This window comes from Garra rufa, chromosome 5 (assembly GCF_049309525.1).
Source record: "Garra rufa chromosome 5, GarRuf1.0, whole genome shotgun sequence".
Taxonomy (NCBI): Eukaryota; Metazoa; Chordata; class Actinopteri; order Cypriniformes; family Cyprinidae; genus Garra; species Garra rufa.
Window position 1 is genome coordinate 12,978,581 of NC_133365.1, and position 23,495 is coordinate 13,002,075.

Genomic DNA, 23,495 nt, shown 5'->3' on the forward strand with positions numbered 1-23,495 from the left:
AGCTCTGAGAAATAAACTTGCAATTCTGAGATATAAAGTCGCAATTCTGACTTTATTTCTCAGATTTGCAACTTAAGTTCTTACAATTGTGACTTTATAACACGCAATTGTGAGTTTATATCATGCAATTCTGAGAAAAAAAAGTCAGAATTGTGAATATAAATTCGCAATTCTGAGGACATCGTCTTTTTCCCCCCCTCAAAACTGGACAAACTCACATTTGTGAGCAAAAAGACAGAAGACTTTTTCACACTTCAAACTGTGAGAGTTTATTTCACGCAATTCTGAAAAAAAAGAAAAAAAGTCAGAACTGTGAGTTTATATCTGACAATTCTGACTTTATAACTTGTGATTATGAGTTTATATCTCCCAATTCTGAGAAAAAAAAGTCAGCATTGAGAGATAAAAAGTCGCAATGACTTTTTTTTTTTTTTACATTTTTTATTCAGTGGCGGAAATGGGCTTCCGTACACATGGGCATCTACAGTTGAGGTCAAAAGTTAATAAAAGTTCTTAGGGACTCATATGCAACTATTACAGAAGGTTCAAATGCTCACTGATGCTTTAGGTGGAAAAAATGCATTAAGAGCCAGGGGTGAAAACTTTTTGAATTTGAAGATCAGAGTAAAATTAACTTATTTTGTCTTCTGACAAACATTTAGGTATCTTCTGTAGCTTCTGAAGGGTAGTACCAAACGAAAAAAATATATTTAGTCAAAAAAATGTACACATTTTCATTCTGTTCAAAAGTTTACACCCCGGCTCGTAATGCATGTTTGAACCTTCTGCAATAGTTGCAAATGAGTCCTTCAGTTGTCCTCAGTGTGAAAAGATGGATCTCAAAAACATACAGTAATTGTTGGAAAGGTTTCAAATACAAAAAAATACTGAAAAACCAAAGAATTTGTGGGACCTCAGGGATTTTTCTGAAGAACAGCGGGCAGTTGAACTGTTCAGGACAAACAAGGGACTCATTAACAACTATCACTAAACAAAACAAACAAAAAAAACAGCTGTGGATCATTCAGGTAACAACACAGTATTAAGTATCAAGTGTATGTAAACTTTTAAACAGGATCATTTTTCTAAATTCAACTATTATTTTCTCTTGTGGACTATATGTAAGCGTCTTTTATGTGAAATATCTTATTCAGGTCAGTACTAAATAAAAAATAACATGCATTTTGTATGATCCTTCTTATTTTGGTATAATAATGAACATTTTGGAGATTCTGCAAGGTGTATGCAAACTTTTGACCTCAACTGTATTTTAAATTATAACAACATTTTTTAAGCATTTTTGATCATCAATATGGCTTGGTAAGGCACAGTAGTGCTGACACAGTATTCTGAACAGTAAAGTAAGTACTTTAAATAAACACTTAAGTTAGCACTGCAGGAATTCGCGTGTAGTAAATATACAACCACATGACACAAAGACCCTTCAAACACACTTGCAGCATTGCCAAGCGCCACCCTCCCTTGTGACAGGTGCCAGGGCAGAGCAGCACGCCAGCCGGTGTGTGTATGTGTGCCAGTCATCAGTGTGAATGTGAGCGAGGGTGGTGGGCTGGCAGCAGAGGGTGTGAAAGAGCGAGGGAGCGAGGGAGGAGCAATGAGAGGAGGAGGGAGGAGAGTACAGCAAGCGCTCTGTTCCCCGGTAATGAAGCGTAAGTGTTGAAAATGAACCCAGATGGGAATAATTGAGGGAGATGGAATCTTCCCCAAGTCGTCAGAAAGATAGAGGACGCAAGAAAGTGTATGAAAAAAATAATGAGTCTGTAATTACAGTGACAAACGCTTTGCATGTTAATTTCTGCCACACTTCAGAGACCCCGGAACCCTACAGCTACAGGACCGCCAGGAAAATCATCGGTTTATTGCTGTGAGACAAGCAAACTACTTGGACTTAGTACTTGCTAATAATTACACAATGAAGCTGGTTCTCAAAGCACTCGAAACCCCAGCGGACGCGAGACACGAGACACACAGTGTGGCGATACGACCGCGGGAGAAATATCGGAAGCACATTTTTTCAGTGGCAGGGGACGAGAGTCATGGGAAATGACTATGGTCTTTAGGGAACAGGCCACACATTTGAAGTCTTTCCCCCTGAAAATACCTTAAATAATGAATGCGAACTAATGGCTTTGTAATGTCAAATGAAAGAATGTAAACACAGAAACCAGCCACATGGAGCCAGATAATGAGATGCTGATTTAATCTAAATCACATTAATATACCAGTCGATGTTTGCAGCTAGAGATGTTTCGACCCAAATATTTACAAAGACCTTTCACACTTGAATTTGAACTAAATCGAAGTTCATTTTAACCCTGTGTTAACATCACGCTAGGTTGTTTGATCATTGTTAGTGTTCTTTTAATGCTGAAAAGTACAGTTCATCCAAAAATAAGTCAAAAAAGACATTTTGAAGAATATGTCATCCATTTTTGTCTATAAAATTTAAGTTTGTAGGGTTCAAAACAACACTGGACAGCACTGACTTACACTGCATGGACAAAAATGTCATTTTCAAGTCATTTAATTTCAAAACATCTTCTTTTGTAATCCACAGAAGCAAGCAAGCACAGTTTTGGAACATCTTTTCTTAATTTTCATTTTTGGATCCCTCAGGTTGGCATGTACACAGCAGCTATACATACAACCAAATAATCCATTTATAATTACATTGATGGCTCAAATGAACTAAAACAGCTTTGTGTAAACACCTCAATCCAATTAACTGAGCTCGATCGGAATGTAATTTCAACTAATTGCTGCGTTTAGGGTTCATATAAATGGAACTTCTAGAATCTGAAATGGAATTGGATTATGATTGATGACAATTAGTGCATGTAAACAGTGTTCAAGAAACTCCCCAATTATCTTAGAAGTGCTTTATACCCCAAGGTTAAAAACAGCGCTAACCCTCTTTTAACATTACAAGTGTGAAATGTTGCTTAACTCCAGGTTAAAAGTGGCCATAATCTGCATGTTAGAACAGCATTAAGTGTAGTGTGAAAAGTTCATTAGTGTTATGAAGAACTGACACACATGGCGATTACCAAATTGCCACTTTAAAAGCTATTTTGCTAACATTTTGTCATTAGCCGCTGTGAGCTAATCCAGCCTACTGAATAACAATGTGAAGTTAACAGGCCTTCTGGGCTTTTCACTGCATGAAGTGATGCCCCGCAGGACATTTCTCTCTGGGATAATGCTCTTATCCGCTTGTTTGTTTTGCCTGTTCTGTTTCTCACGCTAAAGCCAAGTCTTAAACTTTGACCTCTCTCCATATCATACACAATGACGTCAGAAAATAGAGCCTCAAGTCTCAGATAATCAGAGTTCATACTATTGCAACATGATAGAAAATTCACCTTGTTGACGTATTTTAGCAATTAGCTGCACTGATGTGTTATTTATCATTAGGAACTCTTCTCCAACAGTAATTTCTCATATCACTGCAAGTTTCCTGTGGTAAACTAACATTTTAGATTTAGTTTGGACTAGCATGAACTGTCTGATGAACCCAGTTGACCAAAGAAGTCATGTTAGGGGAAGATCATTATAACATAAGCAATGCAGAGATCTGTTGCTTTTTAGTTTGCCTTTAAACATCTTTAATGGGTAATACTGTACTTCTCAGAACATACTTGCTCTTCTCAGAGGACTCAAATGCTGTGAGGTAATTTCTTGTCATGAAAAATGTGTCTGCGGTGATCTGTGTGAAGCTCTCCTGATGGACAGTAGCAGCTGTGACTCCTGAACTGCAATGCTAAAGAGACAGGAGAATCAAATCTTCTGGGCTACGATGACCAATTTCAAACATATGATCTGGATTGCTATTGCTCACAGCTGCTTAAAGGGATAGTTTACCCAAAAATGCAAAAAATCTGTCATTAATTACTCACCCTCCTGTCATTCCAAACTTGTAAGACCTTCGTTTATCTTCAGAACACAAATTAAAATATTTTTGTTGAAATCTGAGAGCTTTCTGACCCCTAATAGACAGCGATGCAACTACCATGCTCAAGGCCCAGAAAGGTAGTAAGGACATCATTAAAATAGTGGTTCAACCGTAATGTTACAAAGCCACAAGAATACTTTTAATGTGCAAAGAAAACAAAAATATGTGCGTTTACGAGAGTACCATGACACATGTTGCTGTCTATGCAGGGTCAGACAGCTTTCCGATTTCATCTAAAATATCTTAATTTATGTTTCGAAGATGAACAAAGGTCTTACAGATTTGCAACGACATAAGAGCAAGTAATTAATGACAGAATGTTCGTATTTGGGTGAACTATGCCTTAAAATGGGTTGGTATGAACCTAAGAAGCACTGGAAATGGCCCATTATGTTAACCACAGGCCTGAAAACACACAGGAAATTATCATCACCTTTAACCCTAAGGGAGATTACTGACTAAGCGAAAAGCATGCTATTATATTCTTCAGCTACTTTACTAATTTGCTTTTCACTAAAAGTCAAAACTTCAACTGTAATTAAAATACTCTTCTGCATTACTGAACTTTAACTTTCTCTTACAGTAAAAGGAAAATATGGTGACACCCAAAGTCAAAACACCAATTGAAAAAGCCAGATCACTGACCACACCCACAGACACACAGGATTTCACTGACCGAGGCCTGTCAGCCTCCAATTAGTCAACCACAAATATGCACCCGCCTTCCCCATCTGTTCCACCCAATCCCAGCGCTCCTCTTTCCGTTCTTGTGGTGCAAGCCAGCACTGAGCACAGTATTGGACTTTCCCATCAATACGGATGTAAATGTAGAGAAACAAGCTTGGGAATGAGCGACATGGGGTTGGAAAGGGCAGAAAAGGACACTGAGTAAGACTGAGCAAACTTTTTGATGAGTCAATGTTCTGCAGGGCAAAAGCCAAATTCTTCTGCGTAATCTAAGATATCCAGTTACATAAAAAGATAAATCTAAAGTCATGGCTTATGCTTATAAGACATACTGTCTAGTTTACACTGCAAACACCAGGCTCCGGCTGCATAATCTGCTTAGACTAGTCTTAAAAGTTAGTCATTTAATATTTTTCTAGTCATGTTCTATAAAAAGGTAGATTGGCCAAATTGGAATCCAAAAAGTACGATTGCTTAATACTTGGTAAACTAGTTCTTAAGACATTGACTTAATATAGATAGAAAATTTGATGTATATCTGCTTAACACCAGGGCATCCAAGATGTAAGTGACTTTGTTTGTTCAGTAGAACACAAATGAAGATTTTTATTATGAACGCGCTCAGGACAGTTGGACATTGCGGTGGATCAGAGGTAAAAAATGATATAAAAACTGTTCAGTTTCTTGCACAGACCGATTGTTAAAGAGCTCAATGTATCGTCACGAGCCACAGGGTTTAATTTGGTTTTGTCTGTGTATGTTTTGACTCTCAAAGCCGTGTATCCCATTAACTGCCATTATATGACTGACACCCCACAATGGTCGGAGTTAAAAATCTTTGTGTTCTACTTAAGAAACAAAGTCACCTACATCTTGGATGCCCTGGAAGTAAGCAGATAAACATAAAATTTTCATTTTTCCTGAACACCCAAACTAAAAAATTTGAATGATTTCTAAAGGATCATGTACCACTGAAAAAATATATTTAAATAGAAAACAGCTATTTACAATTGCAACAATATTTCACAATATTACTAATTTTATATATTACTACTGTATAGGGCTGTGCAATTAATCGAAATTTGGTTTCGATCTCTGCTTCAAACGATCATTAAAATGCAGTAATCGAGATTATTGTGCCCCATTCGGCCCCCTTACTAGTGATGTGCTTTCGCTCCTCCATAAAAGCCTAATTTCACATGCAAAATCATGTAACCTGACTTTCATAAAACGGGAAGTGCTAGATTTATTACTGTTTCTTTGATGTTGTGTTGTTAAAAGCGCGTAAGAAAACTTGCGCTGTTCTGTGTATGCGCTCAGAGACGGAGCAGAACACGGACATGTAAAGTTATCTTTTAGCTCAATGTGCGCGCCTAAACGGTCAAATACACGCAACAATATTTCAAAATGAGGCGCTTGGTGATTATTCATGTAAAGCCTTATCAGTTATGTCTTAAATGATCATAAACAGTTGAGAATGAAAATACGTGTGTAACAGCATATTGGATCCGTGTGGCTATTAAAGTGACAAATAACATTCCTTCTGCCATCTATGTGCTTAATATTAATAAAATGTAAAAATACAAAGAGAAAAATCACGTACTGCTCTTGAATGAGGGACTTTTGTAGTTTTAATAAGAAACAAAGCATGTTTAATTATTACAGTGAATACGCTGTTTTATTTTACATTCAAATAATTACATTCAATTTCTGTAGTATTGTTAGACTACTTTAGACTTGCATAAAAGTATTCATATACTTCATTCACAACACCCTCAGATAAAAACCTAGTGACTACAGACTTCAATAATCCACTCTAGAGTGAAATTTCTATGACAACCAGCACAGGCACTACCATTGTTTGAGAGGAAACAGTGCAGGTAGCAAAGCTTTTGGCAGCAAAGCTGCTGTGGGAAAGGCTCTGTTGACCTGCGTTAACCCTGCCAATCCGTACAGAATGCTACCAAAATACTGGAGAAACACTGCCAGTGGAAGCTGCATCATGTGCAAAAAATTCTATGGAAAATAACAGCCTCAACAGGCTAGTTGTACTCTAGACACATAGATTTCACCCTGTTAGTACTGCGTAGGCCAAAATGGAATCCTATTTAAGCTGCACAGCAATACACAAGTCTCATTATTAGCACACAATGGGCCATTTGAGATGTTGTTGTGTATGTGTGTGAGGGCAGTCTAAAACGTACAGTGTGGGACTATGGCTCTCCAGCCAGCTGTTCCCACACAAAGGCGAGAAGCCTTCCAGCACAGCTGGTTTTGGCCAACTAAAAAGGGTGTGTGTGAATGTGCATTTGGGAAAAAGAGGTGTCTCTCTGTGTGTTGGAGAGAATTGCGCAGGCTGAGACATAAAAAAAAGAAGGGGTGTGTGCATACATGTGCATGCTTGAGCTGTGAACTTTGACTATATACAGCCCACATCTGTGATGGAAAATATATTTTTGATATTGTGTAGGTGTTTGTGTGCAATCTGGGAATCAGTGCAAGCAATGATGGCTGTGTGCGTTTGAGCTGCTGCCATATCTCACTCCACAAGGAGAAGAAAGACTATTCAGATCTTCATCCATGGAATCAACAATACTTCATATGGTTAAAATGGGGCTCTTGGAAATGTTAATGTCTCAGACGGATACATGAACTAGATTTATAAAAATATATTATGTGTTTAGTATTTGATTCACAGCCACTTTTTCAAAACTAGAACACATTGCATACTTTGTCTATTTTTAAGTCATAACATTAGTGCTTGACATAAAGCTTTATTATGACAAAGACTAAAGAGACTAAATCATCTGGTTTAACATAACCTCACTTAACCTGCTTAAGTAAAGTCTACAGAATTAAGAATCACTTAATCAATCTTGTCTGGACCAGAATGTTTTACGCATATTCCGGTAAGCAAAAGTCTGCTTGTGATTGTCTAAATGAAAAGAAATGCTTTACGTAATTACATAATTACTAACATTTGTTTGAACAAAGAAAACTTTAATCTTTTCATTAACGCTGCAATATAATGGGATTACAAAAAACAGATTGCTAATCTCTCTTTAATTATTTTATTAGGGTTCATTCAAGTTTCTGAACAATGTATTTTCATGACTCTTCCCATCACCTTTTCAGTCATATGTGAAAACTGGATAAGAATGTTTTAAAATCTTTATTTTTCTGACTGAAGAAAATGTATACATTCACAACATTTATTTTCACAGTGTTTAAAATTCTTTTAATTTCTGAGACATTTCCAGGCCTGAAAATAATTGTTAAAATTCACGGATAGTTCTATGCTTTCAATGACGGTGGAAACCCTATTCTAATTATAACACAGTAATTCAAGTAAACCTAAAACATACAACTTTAAAAGGAGTTAAACCATTAGCCATAGAACTAGAGCTGCATGATTCTGGATAAATTAAGAAACTCATTTTTTTTTTTTTTAATAGAGATCATGATTCTATGGAAGCCAGTTTCCACCACTGAATTTAAAAAAAAGTTAAAGTTTTTATCTCACAATTATATTTTTTATTATAAGTTTATATCTTGTAATTCTGACATTTTTCCGAGAATTGCATAACAAAACCTCACAATTCTGACAGTTTTTTTTCTCAGAATTTTGTTATAAAGCCATAATTGCAAAATATAAACTCACAATTCTGAGAAATAAACTCAGAACTGAGATATAAACTCACAATTCTGACATATTTTCTTAGAATTGCACAATAAAAACTAAAAATTCTGACTTTTCTCAGAATTGTTTAACATAAACTTTGACTTTTCTGTCAAAAGAGCATAATAAAAAAGTGCAATTCTGACTTTTTTCTTTAAATTGTGATACAAACTAGCTATTGCAAGTCATAAAGTCAGAAATTAGAATTGCAAAATATGAACTAAATTCTAAAGTCAGAATTGAGATATAAACTCACAATTCCGACTTTTTTCTCAGAATTGCATAATAAAAACTCACAATTGTGACTTATTTCTCAGAGTTGCGTAACATAAACGTGCAATTCTGACTTTTTTTCTCAGAATAGCATATTAAAAATTCACAATTGTGACTTTTTGAGAGATATAAACTAGGTATTGCAAGTTATGAAGTCAGAATTGCAAGATATAAACCGGCAATTTGGAGAAATTAAGTTCAAGTTCAGTTTTATTTCTAGAGCACGTTTAAACACGGAACAAAGCCGACCAAAGTGCTGAAGTCACACTTGTGAGATATAAACTCACAATATTGACTATTTTCTCAGAATTAAGTTAGAAAGTCATAATTACAAAGATAATCACATATTTCTGAGAAATTAAGTCAGAACTGAGATATAAACCCACAATTATGACTTTTTCTCAGAACTGCGTAATAAAAACTCACAATTCTGACAAGTTATAAACTAGCTATTGCAAGTTATAAAGTCAGAATTGCGAGATAAAGACTCATAGTTCTGATATTTTTATCAGAATTACATGATACAAACTTACAACTGCAAGAAAATTATCTGAAAAAAGTCAGAATCGTCAGATATAAACTCGCAATTGGGAGAAAAAGAGTAATCTTTGTCATTTAAAAGAAGATCACGTGGGTGTTTGACTCGAGATTGTGATCTTTTAATGATTAAATCATGCAGCTCTACACATAGAACTAGTCTCTGGATTAACCACTGACTGAATCAAGGGGTTCACTACCAGTTAACATTTGCATAAACACGCTGTACACTGTACAAAAAGGCAATCTACAGGCCTCCTCCCTTTCAAACAGCACTGATCCTCTCTTCATACCCAAACACAGCATGTTCACCTCAGGCCTGACACTCAATGCCCTTCTTTAGCCAGGTAACATCCCGGCTCTGGAGATCCCTGCTAAACCCCTTAAAGGTTCAGTTTGTAGGCCAGGGGAGGTAAGAGGGGTGCGGGGGGTCTGCTTGCCTCAGTGACACACTCAGGCTGATCTGTATTCCCTTATGGCTGTTAATCTCAGACTTTGATGCTGTCGGAGGGCCGAGTGTGGAACTGGTCTCTAATCAGCTCAAGCGGGCTAATTGGCGGTTAAGCACCTCTGGCAGCTCTAAGTATAGAGCTGTGATGAAAAGTGGAAGCAGTGACCTTGAAGGACCAGTGCATCGTCAGGTTTACACCAGTGTACAGCATACATGCTCTCTTGATTGAAACACAATTTTGTTACAATATATAAACTACTCTACTGAATAAATGTAGCTAGTTGCTAGTCCCCATAATGCCTGATTAATTTCACCAGTAGACTGAATTTAAATTAGTACATTATTTCACTAGATATAGACTTTTTAATATATTACTTTTATAATGTAATCATAATTTAGACTGACATGGCCATTTTCAACCTCAATTGACCATATGCACGAAATACTTCCTTGTTTAGACAAGCCAGTCATTTCCGGTCAACTGTACTGTGCCGTAATAGGAGCGTACTTTGTTCGTTTTCTCTACATAATCCATTCACAATCGAAGAAAAGTGTTGTTTATCTAAGAGGACCAAACGTCCATGTATACCGTTTTAAGAATGACAAATGCCAGTTTAAAAAAATATGCAAGTAAATTGGCTAAATATGCGCGAGTCATTGCTGTGATTGACAGTAATAACCGGACCAAACAAATGACAAGCTGATGTAAATAAAAAGAGCTTAAATGATTCAGACTAAATTCAGAGTAACAAACCTACAGCAGTAACAAGTATGTGTTGGTTAAATATAGGCTATTTAATAGATTTTACAGTTCAAGATAAAACTTAAAAGTAGTTATTCAATTTTATAAAATATTTCAAATTTCTATCGATTCATACTGAGTGCATTATTTAATTATCATACCATAAATATTTAACGTATTTGTAGTGAACTATATATTAGTATTTAAATAATTCACCCTTATAGGCTGTTTGTGTGTGAGCTATGAATTTCTGCACTTGCTATACTATATAATGCTACTTAAGGGCGGTATTTATTACTACAATTTATTACTAGTAATTTTATAATAAATCGAAAAGCAAGACGTCTTGAAAAATATAGGGAGCGGCAACTGCATAATAAATAATCCTCTGCTGCCATCTATTGGTTATATGGGTAATTCCATATTATTTTAGCCAAAAAGAGACGTTTTCCGTGAAAAGCCATTTTTTCCGATGCCCTTTTTATGAATGAAAAGTGAGTCCTTGAAGTACATTTTATTTCACAGCTGTAGAGTTAGAAAATAATAAAGGCTTTGAAATATTGCAAGATTTTAAAAATGTGTTCATGACTATAGGCAAGTTAGTGATTATCAACAATACGATTAAGATGTCCTGGAAGAGAAATATCGCTAGCTTGCTAACATTAGCCTAAACACGTTATGATAGTGTTTAGCTATCAGCATTTAAATGTACAACTATGCAGATACGGAGAGTACGGGATTACCAGGCTCCGCATTTAAATTATATGTTGTTAAATAATTTGAAACTGAATGTTCATGCCACTAACATTGTTTATAATGTTGCAATTATAATTTTTCTCAGTTTCTAATAAGAACGAGGCACTAGATCAGTCTCAAGAGTGTCCACCTAATATATAGCACATATAAAATGAGCTTCAGCGGAAGTTTATGAGCTGGCTTATCTTTATGCGGAAGTTCTAAAGAACGCTCCGTGCATAAGGTCAATTTAACCCTGGTCTATTAGAGCTACTGTACCTTTAAGACTTCTAATTTAAATCACCTCTGTTACGGCTGTAAAGTTTTGTAACTGAATACTAAATAGGTGCTGTGGTTCCGTGTCAAATGTGCTCATGGTATGAAATAAATACCTTAAGGATTACCAAACTATAAATTTTCCATAAATGTTGACTGAGTGGACTAGAAAGAGTTCTTTGTGTTGTGAACAACTGAGTAAACATACATTAAACTCTTTTATTTGAAAAGAGCAGGGAAAATCTTGTTTTCCATGACATGTTCCTTTTAAATGTCAGCTCTTCCTGTGAATGGACTGCATTAAAATGCAACAGAGCTCAGCTTTAGTTCTCCTTCACACTGCTTTGACTTTGATGAATGCCTGAGATGCATGATTGCAGATGATTCTGTACGACCTGAGTTCACTTTCTGTTGCATTAACTATGCATGTAGAGGCTTTTGGTAGATAAAGGTGTGTACGCAGCTATGAGATCATAGTGTTTACATCATAGAGGTAGATGGTAAGTCAGATAAACATTACCTGACAAACAGATTAACCAGACTCAATGCATTAACAAATTCACTGACTCCACCAAGAGGTCACATTTTGGCTGGTTAGCATGACCCTGTTCACCCCTTCTGGACGACTGCATACTATGCAGAATCTGCAAAATGTTAATTATTAGTCCAAAATAAGAAAAATTATACAAAATGCATGTTATTTTTTATTTAGAACGGACCTAAATAAGATATTTCACATAAAAATACATTGACATATAGTCCATAAAAGAAAATAATAGTTGAATCTATAAAAATGACCGCGTAATTCTGAATACCTGCATGATTTTTTGTGCAATGATAGTTGTTCATGAGTTCCTTGTTTGTCTTGAACAGTTAAACTGCCCACTGTTCTTCAGAAAAATACATCAGGTCCCACAAATTCTTTGGTTTTTCAGAATTTTTGTGTATTTGAACCATTTCCAACAATGACTGTATGATTTTGAGATACATCTTTTCACACTAAGGACAACTGAGGGACTCATATGCATCTATTACAGAAGGTTCAAACGCTCACTGATGCTTCAGAAGGAAAAAACGATACACCCGGGGGGTGAAAACTTTTGAAAATCAGGGTTAATTTAACTTATTTTGTCTTCTGGGAAACAAGTATCTTCTGAAGGGCAGTACTAAATGAAAAAAATATGATATTTAGGCAAAATAAGAAAAATGTACACATCTTCATTCTGTTCAAAAGTTTACACCCCTGGCTCTTAATGCATTGTGTTCTTCTGAATCATCAGTGATTTGCAGATTCTGCAAGGTGTATGCAAACTTTTGACTTCAACTGTACTTCCTGGACCTGCGCCAGCTGAGCAGCAGCTATTGAAATGCAAAAATGTAAATTAATGCATTTCTCTAGAAATTATAGCCCTCCAAAATGACCAACAAACTTCTAAAGTTACAGCTCCACAAATCAGAAGAAGTTTATTACTGTAATCATAGTAAACATCTCTCTCCATTACCCCATCATGCTCTTTGCTCCGTTTTGTTGAATGCTCCCTCAGACTGTGCGTAACCGAGCTGTTGTGCCTCATTAAGATCAAGACTGAGAGTGTGTGCGCATAGAGCTTAAACAGCAGAAAGACCCCCTGTAGAATCGACATCAGCCTGCTTTGTACACTCACAGTTGCCTCTCGCTGCGACTAAATTAGAAGTTCAAGCTTCCAGACGTTCACTGGGATCATTTACAGTAACAAAGAAACAGGCTTCGTGTTTTGCAACTTTGTATTTGATGCCAAAAGCAAGTGTTGTAATGAAGCAGTGCACCTCTTTGTTATGGTTTCCCCAATACACTTTTGACTCATTAATTAATGCACAAACGCAGCTGTGTGACTGGTGTACTAGTGCTGGGAGATCTTCATTAGCATGTCTATTAAAGTGCAGGTCTGCAAGCGGGATTAACTGCCCTGCTGAGCACACAAACTCAGCTGCCATGAGCCAACCTGACCGGAGAAAAATGGAAAAAGACACTTCCCAAGAGGTGAATACAGGTTTCAACATTTACTTGCAATAAACATCCACACACACAGAGTTTTGAAAGAATAATATATTACTATTCTAAAATTGAATGTATTCCTGTGATGGCAAAGCTTCACTTAGAGAATACAAACTGATAATTTACTCACTCCCATGTTATCCAAGATGTTCTTGTGTTTATTTCTTCAGTCGAATAGAAGGTTTTTAAAGGAACATTAAAGGATTTTTCATCATATAGTGGACTTCAATGGGTTAAAGGTCTAAATTGTAGTTCCAATGCAGCTTCAAAAGGCGCTACGGGATCTAGGGCTGCCCTCTAATAGTTGAATAACTGTTTGACTACAAGAGGCTTGGTCGACCAAAATTTTATTAGTCCCTTAGTCGCAGAAAAAAATCCACAGGAAGCAGCGAAGTCACACAGTCCATGATGGACAGAACGTTAACGGCTGGTCTATGTGGTAACATAGTACATCGGGCAGGACATCCAAACGCTCAACTGAAACTGAAAAGCTACTCAATATCACGTTCAAAATCGAATGCGGTTCATCCACGATTTTGAATGCGATATTGCGTAGCTTTTCAGTGATCTACAGCTCAGTGTTTTAAATACCGCGCCATCTGAACGCACGTGATGGAGATTTACTACTAATCACAGAACCGGCTTTACTGATGAGATACGCATGACAATCGCATGCGATTTATCGCGCAGCCCTACATTCATCGACCTCAAATATGGCTTTTCATCTGAAATATGTAAGTAGTAGCAACTTTACATGGTCTCTCAATCTAATGTTAACCTATAGTGTGTGAAAGCTGAAAAGTAGTACGCTTACTGCATGACAGATGGAGGCGGCAGTTCGCTCACTTGCTCTTAAAACACTCTGTCATTTTTGGCCATACAGATAAAAGTAATGCATATTTCGAATCTGTAAAGACTCTACGTTTATTTGTGTTCACTCAAAATAACAACAAAATGTTGCACTTTTGTAATAATAATTTTTGTAAAATAATGAAAGCAAACAGGATGCGCTTTCTGCCGTCTCGGTCTCTGTGAACTTGAGCGTGACACTTTGAAACTGTGTATACTTGCCTTACAGACATGAAAAACATATCTATAGAGAGCGAAATGTCCACTTTTAAATTAACCAATTCAAATAGAAAACTCTCTTAAACCAAAAACAAAGAAAGCACTAGTTGATCAATAAATTATTAAAAACGTTTATGCAGTCTCCTTGCGGTTTTTCCCTGTCACATTCATAATATTTATTATATATGCCAGTGCACAGTGGCAAGCTACTTTAGCGTGCACCCAAACGTTTATTAGGCTATGTAGGCAATTAAAATGTTTATAAATAAAGGTTTATTACTAATAGTCCACTAATGCTTAAAACGAACAATTAGTAGTGGTCCAGAAAAATCTTTAGACAAGGGCAGCCCTTACGTGATCTCAGCCAAGGAATAAGGGTCATATTTGTTATTATGTTATTATTATTATGCAATTTGGACCTTCATCTCGCTGGTTCTTATTGAAGTCCACTATATGGAAAAAACCTTGGAGTGTTTTCTTCAAAAACATTAACATCTTGGATGACACTGGGGTTAGTAAATTATCAGTGATTTTTTATTCTGAAAGTTCACTAATCCTTTAACAAGTTCTTATTTTACTGACCTCAAGCCTTTAAATGGTATTTACAAACCAAACAATGACCAGCTCCAGCTCTTACGAATGTTATGAAGTGTTCTGAGCATCAAACCTGGTCATGAGTCATTCAAAATCCATCTTGCGTCATTCCACTAACACTCATTCAAATCCTCAATGACATTCACTAATTCCTCTTTAGTACATAAAGCATTGTCCTGTCATTCTCTTATAATTACGGCAGGTCCTGCTCAAACTGAAATGGGCTTTGGTCAGGAATGGTAGATCGGCAGATAAAATCTGCAGATTTGTGTTTTTTGTTTACTCATCTAATCTGCAGGTTTTCTTGAACAATGATTGCAAAGAGGAGTGTATGCATAAGCAATTATCAGGGAGTGAGCGAAAGAGAGAGGCCATTAGTCAACAAGAACGCAGCTGAATTAAAATTCAAACACAGCACCATTTTATCATTCTAAAGGCTAGTATGCAGGAATATAAAGCATTTTGCTTGTTTCAGTATCCCTTGCTGTCTCCCTTCCATCTTTCGTTTCTGTCTTTCCCTTGTTTTCTGTCTACATTCTAGCCACTGCTAGTAAACCACACCAATACGTGCAATCAATAAAGACTGTCTATGCAGCTTGTGTGCCGTTAACAGTATTGTCCTTCTAGTTTTAGCTTCTGCTGCATGAGTAAAGACACTCATTCAATGTAAAATCCTTACACCTTTAAGTTATCTTTTGTTTGTTTTTAACATAAACCAATATGGTAGCTGTCTGCACTGACACCTAATGGTGCAGATGTAAAATCATACAAAACAAGTGTTCTGCTCCATGAATTTTTAGGCTACTGATATGATTATCAAGGTTTCAAGGTTTCATCTTAGGTCATTTTAAACATTAATTATTTTTCCAAACCATTTGTCTCTTTGTAGGGTCACACAGATTCTAAAGCTATTCAAAAATACTATGCATGCATGTGTAAAATTTTCCTAATGAGGGAACAAAAAAAAATATAGAGCACTTTTAACTCAATCTTGGCAATAACAAATATAGATTTATTTCAAGTTCTGTTCACACACAATCTGGAAACGACAGAAATAGATGGATAGACCCAGCAGATTTCTTACACATGCAAATACATAAACAGACAGACATGCATTTCCTTGAGATCTTTCTCATGCACGCCGAGAGCAGCTCACAGCAGGACCGGGAAAGACTGAAAACAGTGAAAAAAAGGAGAAAAGAATAAAACTGGGACAAAGCAGAGAAAACTGAAGAAGCAGCAAAACAAATAAATAAAAAAGGGGAGCTCTGGAAACAGAAAATACTATACAGGCCCTTGAAGGGATACTGAATTTGTCAAGTTTGAAAAAACAGGGTAAGTGTGACTTTAGGGGGGAAATGAGGGAAGTAGAAAGAAAGATATTTTAAGACATACAGGCCATCTGCACCAGTTCTGTCTGTTAAGCTGTGCTCTAGTAACACACATATAGTTTTGGTAGGTCAAACACATCCAGGCATACACAGAAAGCAACGTTAAAAATATAGCAGGAATGCTGGTCTCAGATACTTCCAGTATCTAGAATAACTCACTGAAGCAGGACGAAAGAGGGAAAGAAATACAAGACTGGGGGAAGCTGCTGATAGCATTTATTTGCTTACATTGTCTTAATTGTTTTAGCACCTGATTAACTAAAGAAAACATGCAAATCGTATAATGGCACAAAAATTTGTGCTGAATGTAATTTGCATGTTAAAAATCCCCATTATGCAGGCTAATCCTAAGTGCTAGGATGTGAACAATCATGACCTTGCATATATTGCTGGGACTGCATCCTGGCACCTGAATCAGCTCTTTTATATGCAAAAAAGAAAGAAAGAAAAGAAAAAAAACACTTCTCAAACAGTTATAATGCTCTTTTCCATCATTTGATCAACTTTACTGCCAAGGAAATGAATAGAAACTGTACAAACAATATTTTTCAGCACAGCATTAACAAATAAAACGGATTTTTGTGAATGAAGCTGTTGTTAAGACTCTTGCTATGCGATTGCTAGAGTGTTCTAGTTGGTTATAGGGAGTTGCTAAGTGGTTGCATATTTGCCAAAGACAAAACATGCCAATCTCAAGTCTCTGGGATATTCTAATTTGTAGATATTGCTCAGATTGTCCTTTCTAGGTACATTTATGAGGCCAGTTTTACTGTCAGGCAAACAAAAATACTTAGAAAACTAATGGCAAACTTCTCATAAACAATCTTTGTGGCATAAATCAAGAAAGAAGGCGACTTAAACATAGCTTTAATTCAATGCTTGGTTAAAAACAACCCAGCACTAGGTGAAATATAGACAAACCAAGCGGATGGGTTAAATGTTTAACTAGTTTAAAAGTTACTATATGGCTGACTTAGAATGAACCCAAAATAGCTTGGAAATTAAACATCTGACACAGAATTACTAGAGGCATCAGCAGAAATCTAAATTTTAATTTTGGATTCATTTTAAGTTAGAAATATAGTAATTTTCAATAGCAACAGCTCAGTTAAATAAAACTACCCAGAAGGCTGGGTTAAACATTTAACCCAACCACTGGGCCAAAATAACCCAGTCACTGGGTTTGTCCATATTTTACCCAGCACTGGGTTGCTTTTAACCAAGCACTTTTTAGAGTGACAACTGAAGAGTATACAGTAAATTATTTTTTTTTTTTTTAAGTATAAGAACAAGCAGCTTTGTCATGGTTACAAAAGAAGTAAGAGGGAGTATTGTGGAATATTGTCTTGGACAATGGGTATCTTTGAAGTCAAAAAGCCACCAATGGCTTGATGTTTTGTTCAAATCAGCTACCTGTATATTATGTTCGTATCAATCTGCAATTCCTGATTATAGTTAACAACAACCTGCATACTATGCTCCTCTATTTGTACATTCTACTTGTTAATAGCGCCTGTAAATTATGTCCACAATACTTTCATCTGTAAATAATTTCCATAGTTTCTCCCTGTACATATCTCCCATAAGTGCACTTATAACTTATAAATTATACCTATATCCTGCACTTGCTGCTTATTGCACTCCTTGTTAGACCTAAACTGCATTTCGTTGCCTTGTACTTGTACATGTGTAATGGCAATAAAGTTGAATCTAATCTAAATCTAATCTAAATAATAATGCACACAGTCTACAGTCTCAGAGAACAACGTGTGCTTTAGAAATTAAAACTCAGCAGAAAGCTGTTGCGATTAATACGTGTGGCTGAAGTAGTCATTTACAACCAGCATGTCACCGTCCCATGCTGAAATACCAGATCTAGCAGTTAAGTGGCAAATTAAGTTTAAACTGCATTTTTGTTTTGCAAAAACAGGTTAGTGAGCTATAAGGCAAAAGACCCCTGAGGAACATACTCTGTTTAAAATAAGCTGCTTGTGTGGGATTTTGGTGTTTTGAGTGTAGACCCCCCCATGCTTAAAGCAACCACCTCCAGAAAAATCACACAGAGCCTGTGACACACACCAACAGCAGTGCACATTAATAACCTGCACACACAAGGCCCACACACTGCCCCCTCTCCCACTACTACAGCAGAATTCTGCTTTCTAACTGCAGTATGAAAACACAGCTTTGACACATGAATATTTAATAACTCAAATAAAAATATCCTGCACACAAACACTGTCTCCAACACAATACATCTCTGCCTTTTCTGAGAATGCGCCTCCCTGACATATACACATGCATATATACATAAAGAGCAGGTTTGCCTCTTTTTACTACTAGGATTATTCACAACAACGGCAGAAATGTTTTTTTGTTTTGTACAGTTTACACTGAACAATGCAAAAAAAAGAAAGCTTTATTATATAAGCAGTGTCAGAGTTTAGCCTGAGGTAGAGAGTCTGGTTCATTTACGCAAATCAGTTGAAACGGTTCTTGTGAATTATTTAATTAAATCAATAAACAATTCAATTAAAATTGATTGGAAAAAATATTAAATTAATTATTGAAATTATTATTTTTATTAATTTATTTCATTTGGCAAGAAAAAAAAACTGAATAAAAAAATGTAATTGTGATTTTTTATCTTACAATTCTGACTTTTTTCTCAGAATTGCATGACAAAAACTCACAGTTCTGATATTTTTTCTTAGACTTGTGAGATATAAACTCGCAGTTCTGAGAAATAAAGTCAGAATTGCATGGTGCAAACTCGCATTTGCAAAAAAGTAGGAATTCTGAGATAAAAACGTACGATTCTGACTTATTTTTCTTGCAATTGCGAATTTATATCTCCCAATTCTGACTTTTTTCTTGCTATTGAGACTTTTTTTCTCAGAATTGCATGATACAAACTCACAATTTGTGATATAAACTCGCAACTGTGAGAAATAGAGTCAGAATTGCAAGATAAAATCCAATTCTGACTTTTTTCTGGCAAATGCGAGTTAGTATCTTGCAATTCAGATTTTTTTTCCTCACAATTCAGAATTGTGAGATATAAACTCACAATTGCAAGCTATAGTCTAAGTCCAATTTTGGGGAAATAAAGGACTGATATATTCTCAGAATTGTACGTTTATATCCTATGCATGTTATAAAGTCTGAATTGTGAGATATAAACTCGCAAATTTGAGAAAAAAAAAAAGTCAATTGTGAGATGTAAACAATTCTGAGAAAAAAGTATTTTTTGCGACTTGATCGCAATTCTGACTTTATAATTCGCACTTGCCACCAATTCTGAGAAAAAAGTAAGAATTGCGATATGTTAACTCGCAACTGTGAGAAGAAAAAAAAAAATCACAAAATCAGAATTGTGAAATCTGTGAAAAAAAAGTCGAAATAACTGTTTTATCATTTTTATTCAGTGGAAATGGCCTTCTAGAATTTTACTTGCATTAAATATTTAAAAAATCAGCTAAATTGGTAGAAATTATCCTCTGCATCCTCTGGTTGAAAGCACCGTTTTTAAAATAACGATTTATATTGGTTATGCAAAAATGTTGAAAAAATACATAGGTTATACAGAAAATATTTTTGCATCATCGGTAGTAGAACAGTGAATAAGCCTTTATCACATTACTTCTTTTCTGGTTAGATTCACTCTTTTGTTTGTTTGCTTTTGGTGTGAATAGGCCTTAAATCGTGACATAAACAAACTCATTACACCACACACACACACAAACATCTGAGCATGAATACACACCTCCATATGGGCAATGTGAGTGTGAGTGAAGCTGAGAATTCAGCAGTGCTCCAGTGTGATGAACACATTGGCATTTCAACCTCTTAGACTGGCAGCCACAGTGACAGGACTGCTTCACTCACCCATGCAGCCTATAATGGTGAAATTTTTCCCGTCAATCTTTCCGCCTCTGTCCCAAACCTTCTACACTTCTTGCCACTCTCTGGTCTGTGCAGATAAATGCCACTGTCAAAAGAAAAAATATACGCAGTCCTGCTAATGGTCTTGCTGCAGAGAGTCTCCAATGACTTCAGAAGGAAATCAAATCTGAACAGAATGATGGTCTAAGAGACAATTATTTGAAATAAGTTGAAATAAATGCTTAATAAAGCAGATATACACAATGTATCAAGACATATAAGATATTTTACCGCAAAATCTAAATGCAACTGTAAAATGAAATCTACAAATACAGTCCAAAGCTGTGATTTCTCAAGTGGCAGCTCTCAAGACAATCGGATGGAAGGAACAGCATCTCTTCAGTAAATATTGATTCTCTAAATGCAGTCAGACTAGACGGTAATGATTCGACTGCAGCAGCAGCTAGCAGGCCTGAACTGAATCCTGCACATCATGACAAGCCACCAAACATTCCCACATTGATCTTCATTGATTCAATTTCTGAGAGAAAACACCACATTGAGGGTCACAAACGAAATGATTTAAAACAATCTGAGCAAAAAAGAGCAAGCTGTCTCTGCATTTAATCGTCTTTTCAACCTGACCTTTTCTGCATCAGACTGCCAGTGGTTTAACACGGTGCTGACACTGAACCCTCCTAACAACACAATGACTCAATGAAAACAGCAAAAAAGTGAAACAGAAAGAAGAGAGATCTGTTTGGCGTTTCTGATATACTGTGCCAAAGATCATGGGCTAATTTTAAGATCTCTGTAAATGTACAGGACTGTGCAGATTTACATGACTTTAATAGATGTAACACGATAAGAGGGAAAACAGCTGAACATCACTGATGGGAAGCCTGGCCATTTCCAGGAATCTGGTCAGTGTGTGTCAAAGAACCGGTTCCAAATGATTCAGTGGCTCTTTATGTAATATTACGACCTAAAATGTTTTAATAAAGTCATATATAACCTAAATCTAATTTGCAGTTCCATTAAACAATAATGCAATTCTGCTATTTGACTATTAAATGTACTCTTCATCCCATTAGTCAAATCCTTATCAAATTTAAAATATAAGATCACTCATCGAACATGTCTGAACATAGATCATATACATCTTGCTGACCTGAAAACAGCTTGGGTCACTTTTGAACAATTCAAACCAGTTTGATTCAACTCAGTCCAAGTGACTCACTGAAAATGTCAGATTTAAAAGAGCCATTTTGTTTACCAACCAGTTTGATTCGCACCAGTTCAACTTACTCACAGAAAATATCAGATTCAAAAGAGTTTTGTTTACCGAACAAGTTTGATATAAACCAGTTCAACTGATTTACTAAACATATCAGATTCAAAAAAGTGATTTGTTTATGAACTAGTTTGATTTAAACAAGTTCAACTGACTCACCGAAAATGTCAGATTTAAAAGAGCTATTTGTTTGCCAACCAGTTTGATTTGCAGCAGTTCAACTTACTCATGGAAAAATATCAGATTTAAAAGCGATTTGTTTACAAATCGGACATGAATAATCTGTAGTGCTAAGTGAAAAAGACCTCATAAATATGTGAACGTGAACACTATACTGCCTATAGGTTTAACAGCTAATGCTCTCTCAGCCATGAACTGTGTAAGAAGACTTAAAGGGTCTCAACCAGAACCTACAGTATATCCTTCTAACATGGTAGACTACAACAGTAGTTCTCTGATTCCATTGCAAACCCTATAAGACAGCAAACACATCAAGAGAAAATTTTGCAAAAGACCCCTCCTTACGTTGATTTTTTTTGCTAGAAAACTCCCCTCCCATTACAGAGTTCAGTTACTGCAGTACAGTAGAATCATTGTTTCAGGAATAATGAATACCCACCATAATCCATCCTGTGCAATCATTAAAACAATTTAATCGGAATGTTATTTCATGAATTTAATTGCCCTTGTTCTGTTTTGCCAATGCATTTGCTGCATCTTGTCATTATGACACAATTTCAGCCTTTCTTTGTAACCATCATAAATATATCCATGGTAGAACGACTGGATTAAAAGCTAATTAACTTTTTAAAACACGAACAGAACTAAGGGATTAATTTATCAACAATAACTGCATACCAAAATAAAATATAGTAAGATACAGGCTCAAAAGACAAGCCTCCTCCACGCATCATCTCGTGTATGCAGGTAGTGCGCGTGGGTATCTGACCTAGCTGCTGCACGCACACCTGCACACAAACGCGAAGCGCTACCTGAAATAACAACATAACAGTGATGCACTAGAGTATATTTACGACACAAACCCTGACAGTACATGCAAAATGTGTCATCGTGCTCAGACTGAGAAATCAAATCTGCAAGTGCACACGGCGAAACGTTATCACTTACTCGCTGGTTCTTCGTATTATTCATGTTTGAAGAGTCGCTCGAAGAAGCTGGAACTCCGAAATCACCGCGCGGTTATACGCAATCCAGCTCATTCACCGCAACTCTGAAGTGATCAAATGTCCATTCCTCTGCAATAAACAGTACGTGACTGTGTCACAGCGTTAGAAAGAATGCTTGTCCGGGACCGTCGGTGTGTGACACTGTCATCTGGTCGTGCTCATCTCTCAGCTGTCATCGCATGCCGCGCTCTCTCTCTCTCCGGTCCAGAGGGGGTCACACGAGCTGCGGTGAGTGAGAGCCAACCAGTGGGGCTGGAAAGGGGGCGGCGGTGCTGCTGACTTCTGTAGGTTTACAGTCGCGGTCCGGTAGGTTTATCGAAAGACTGTAGGTTTTCCTAGAGAGCGTGTAAACACAGATACAAATACATCCTGCGCGCCCTCGTGGAATTGTACGACGAATTCGCGCTATCAAAACAAAGCTGTCAGTCTAGGCACCGCTGGTCCACAGTAATCTCTGTGTTTCTTCTCATAACCATCTTCCCGTCCTCGTCCGCTTCAAGTCCACCGTGAATTACATCACCTCTCTAACAATAGCAGTAAGTGCTCGGAATAACGCGCCTCAGTGGAGCAGGTGGAGAATATGGTTCAGATCAGCACGTGGGTTAAACCAATTAAATCTTTATAAAGCAGCTAGTCCAAAGAGACAAAGTTGCCAAAGAGCTTTATGGTTAAAGATGCCTCTACAGAC

The 23,495-nt window shown here is 36.5% G+C and overlaps 1 protein-coding gene across 4 annotated transcripts in view; it reads right to left on the bottom strand.

Annotated features, from left to right (window-relative positions):
• Window positions 1-23,495, bottom strand: part of rtkna (rhotekin a) — a 111,453-nt gene that overhangs the window by 26,300 nt on the left and 61,658 nt on the right. Inside the window, exon 1 of one of the 4 annotated variants that reach the window (XM_073841423.1) lies at window positions 22,749-23,281. The exons of the other annotated variants lie outside the window; for them this stretch is intronic. Coding sequence (XP_073697524.1) covers window positions 22,749-22,772 — 24 coding nt within the window. The 5' untranslated portion in view covers window positions 22,773-23,281. Of the gene's footprint in view, window positions 1-22,748; window positions 23,282-23,495 lie in introns of those variants that run through there. 4 annotated transcript variants of the gene reach the window in all.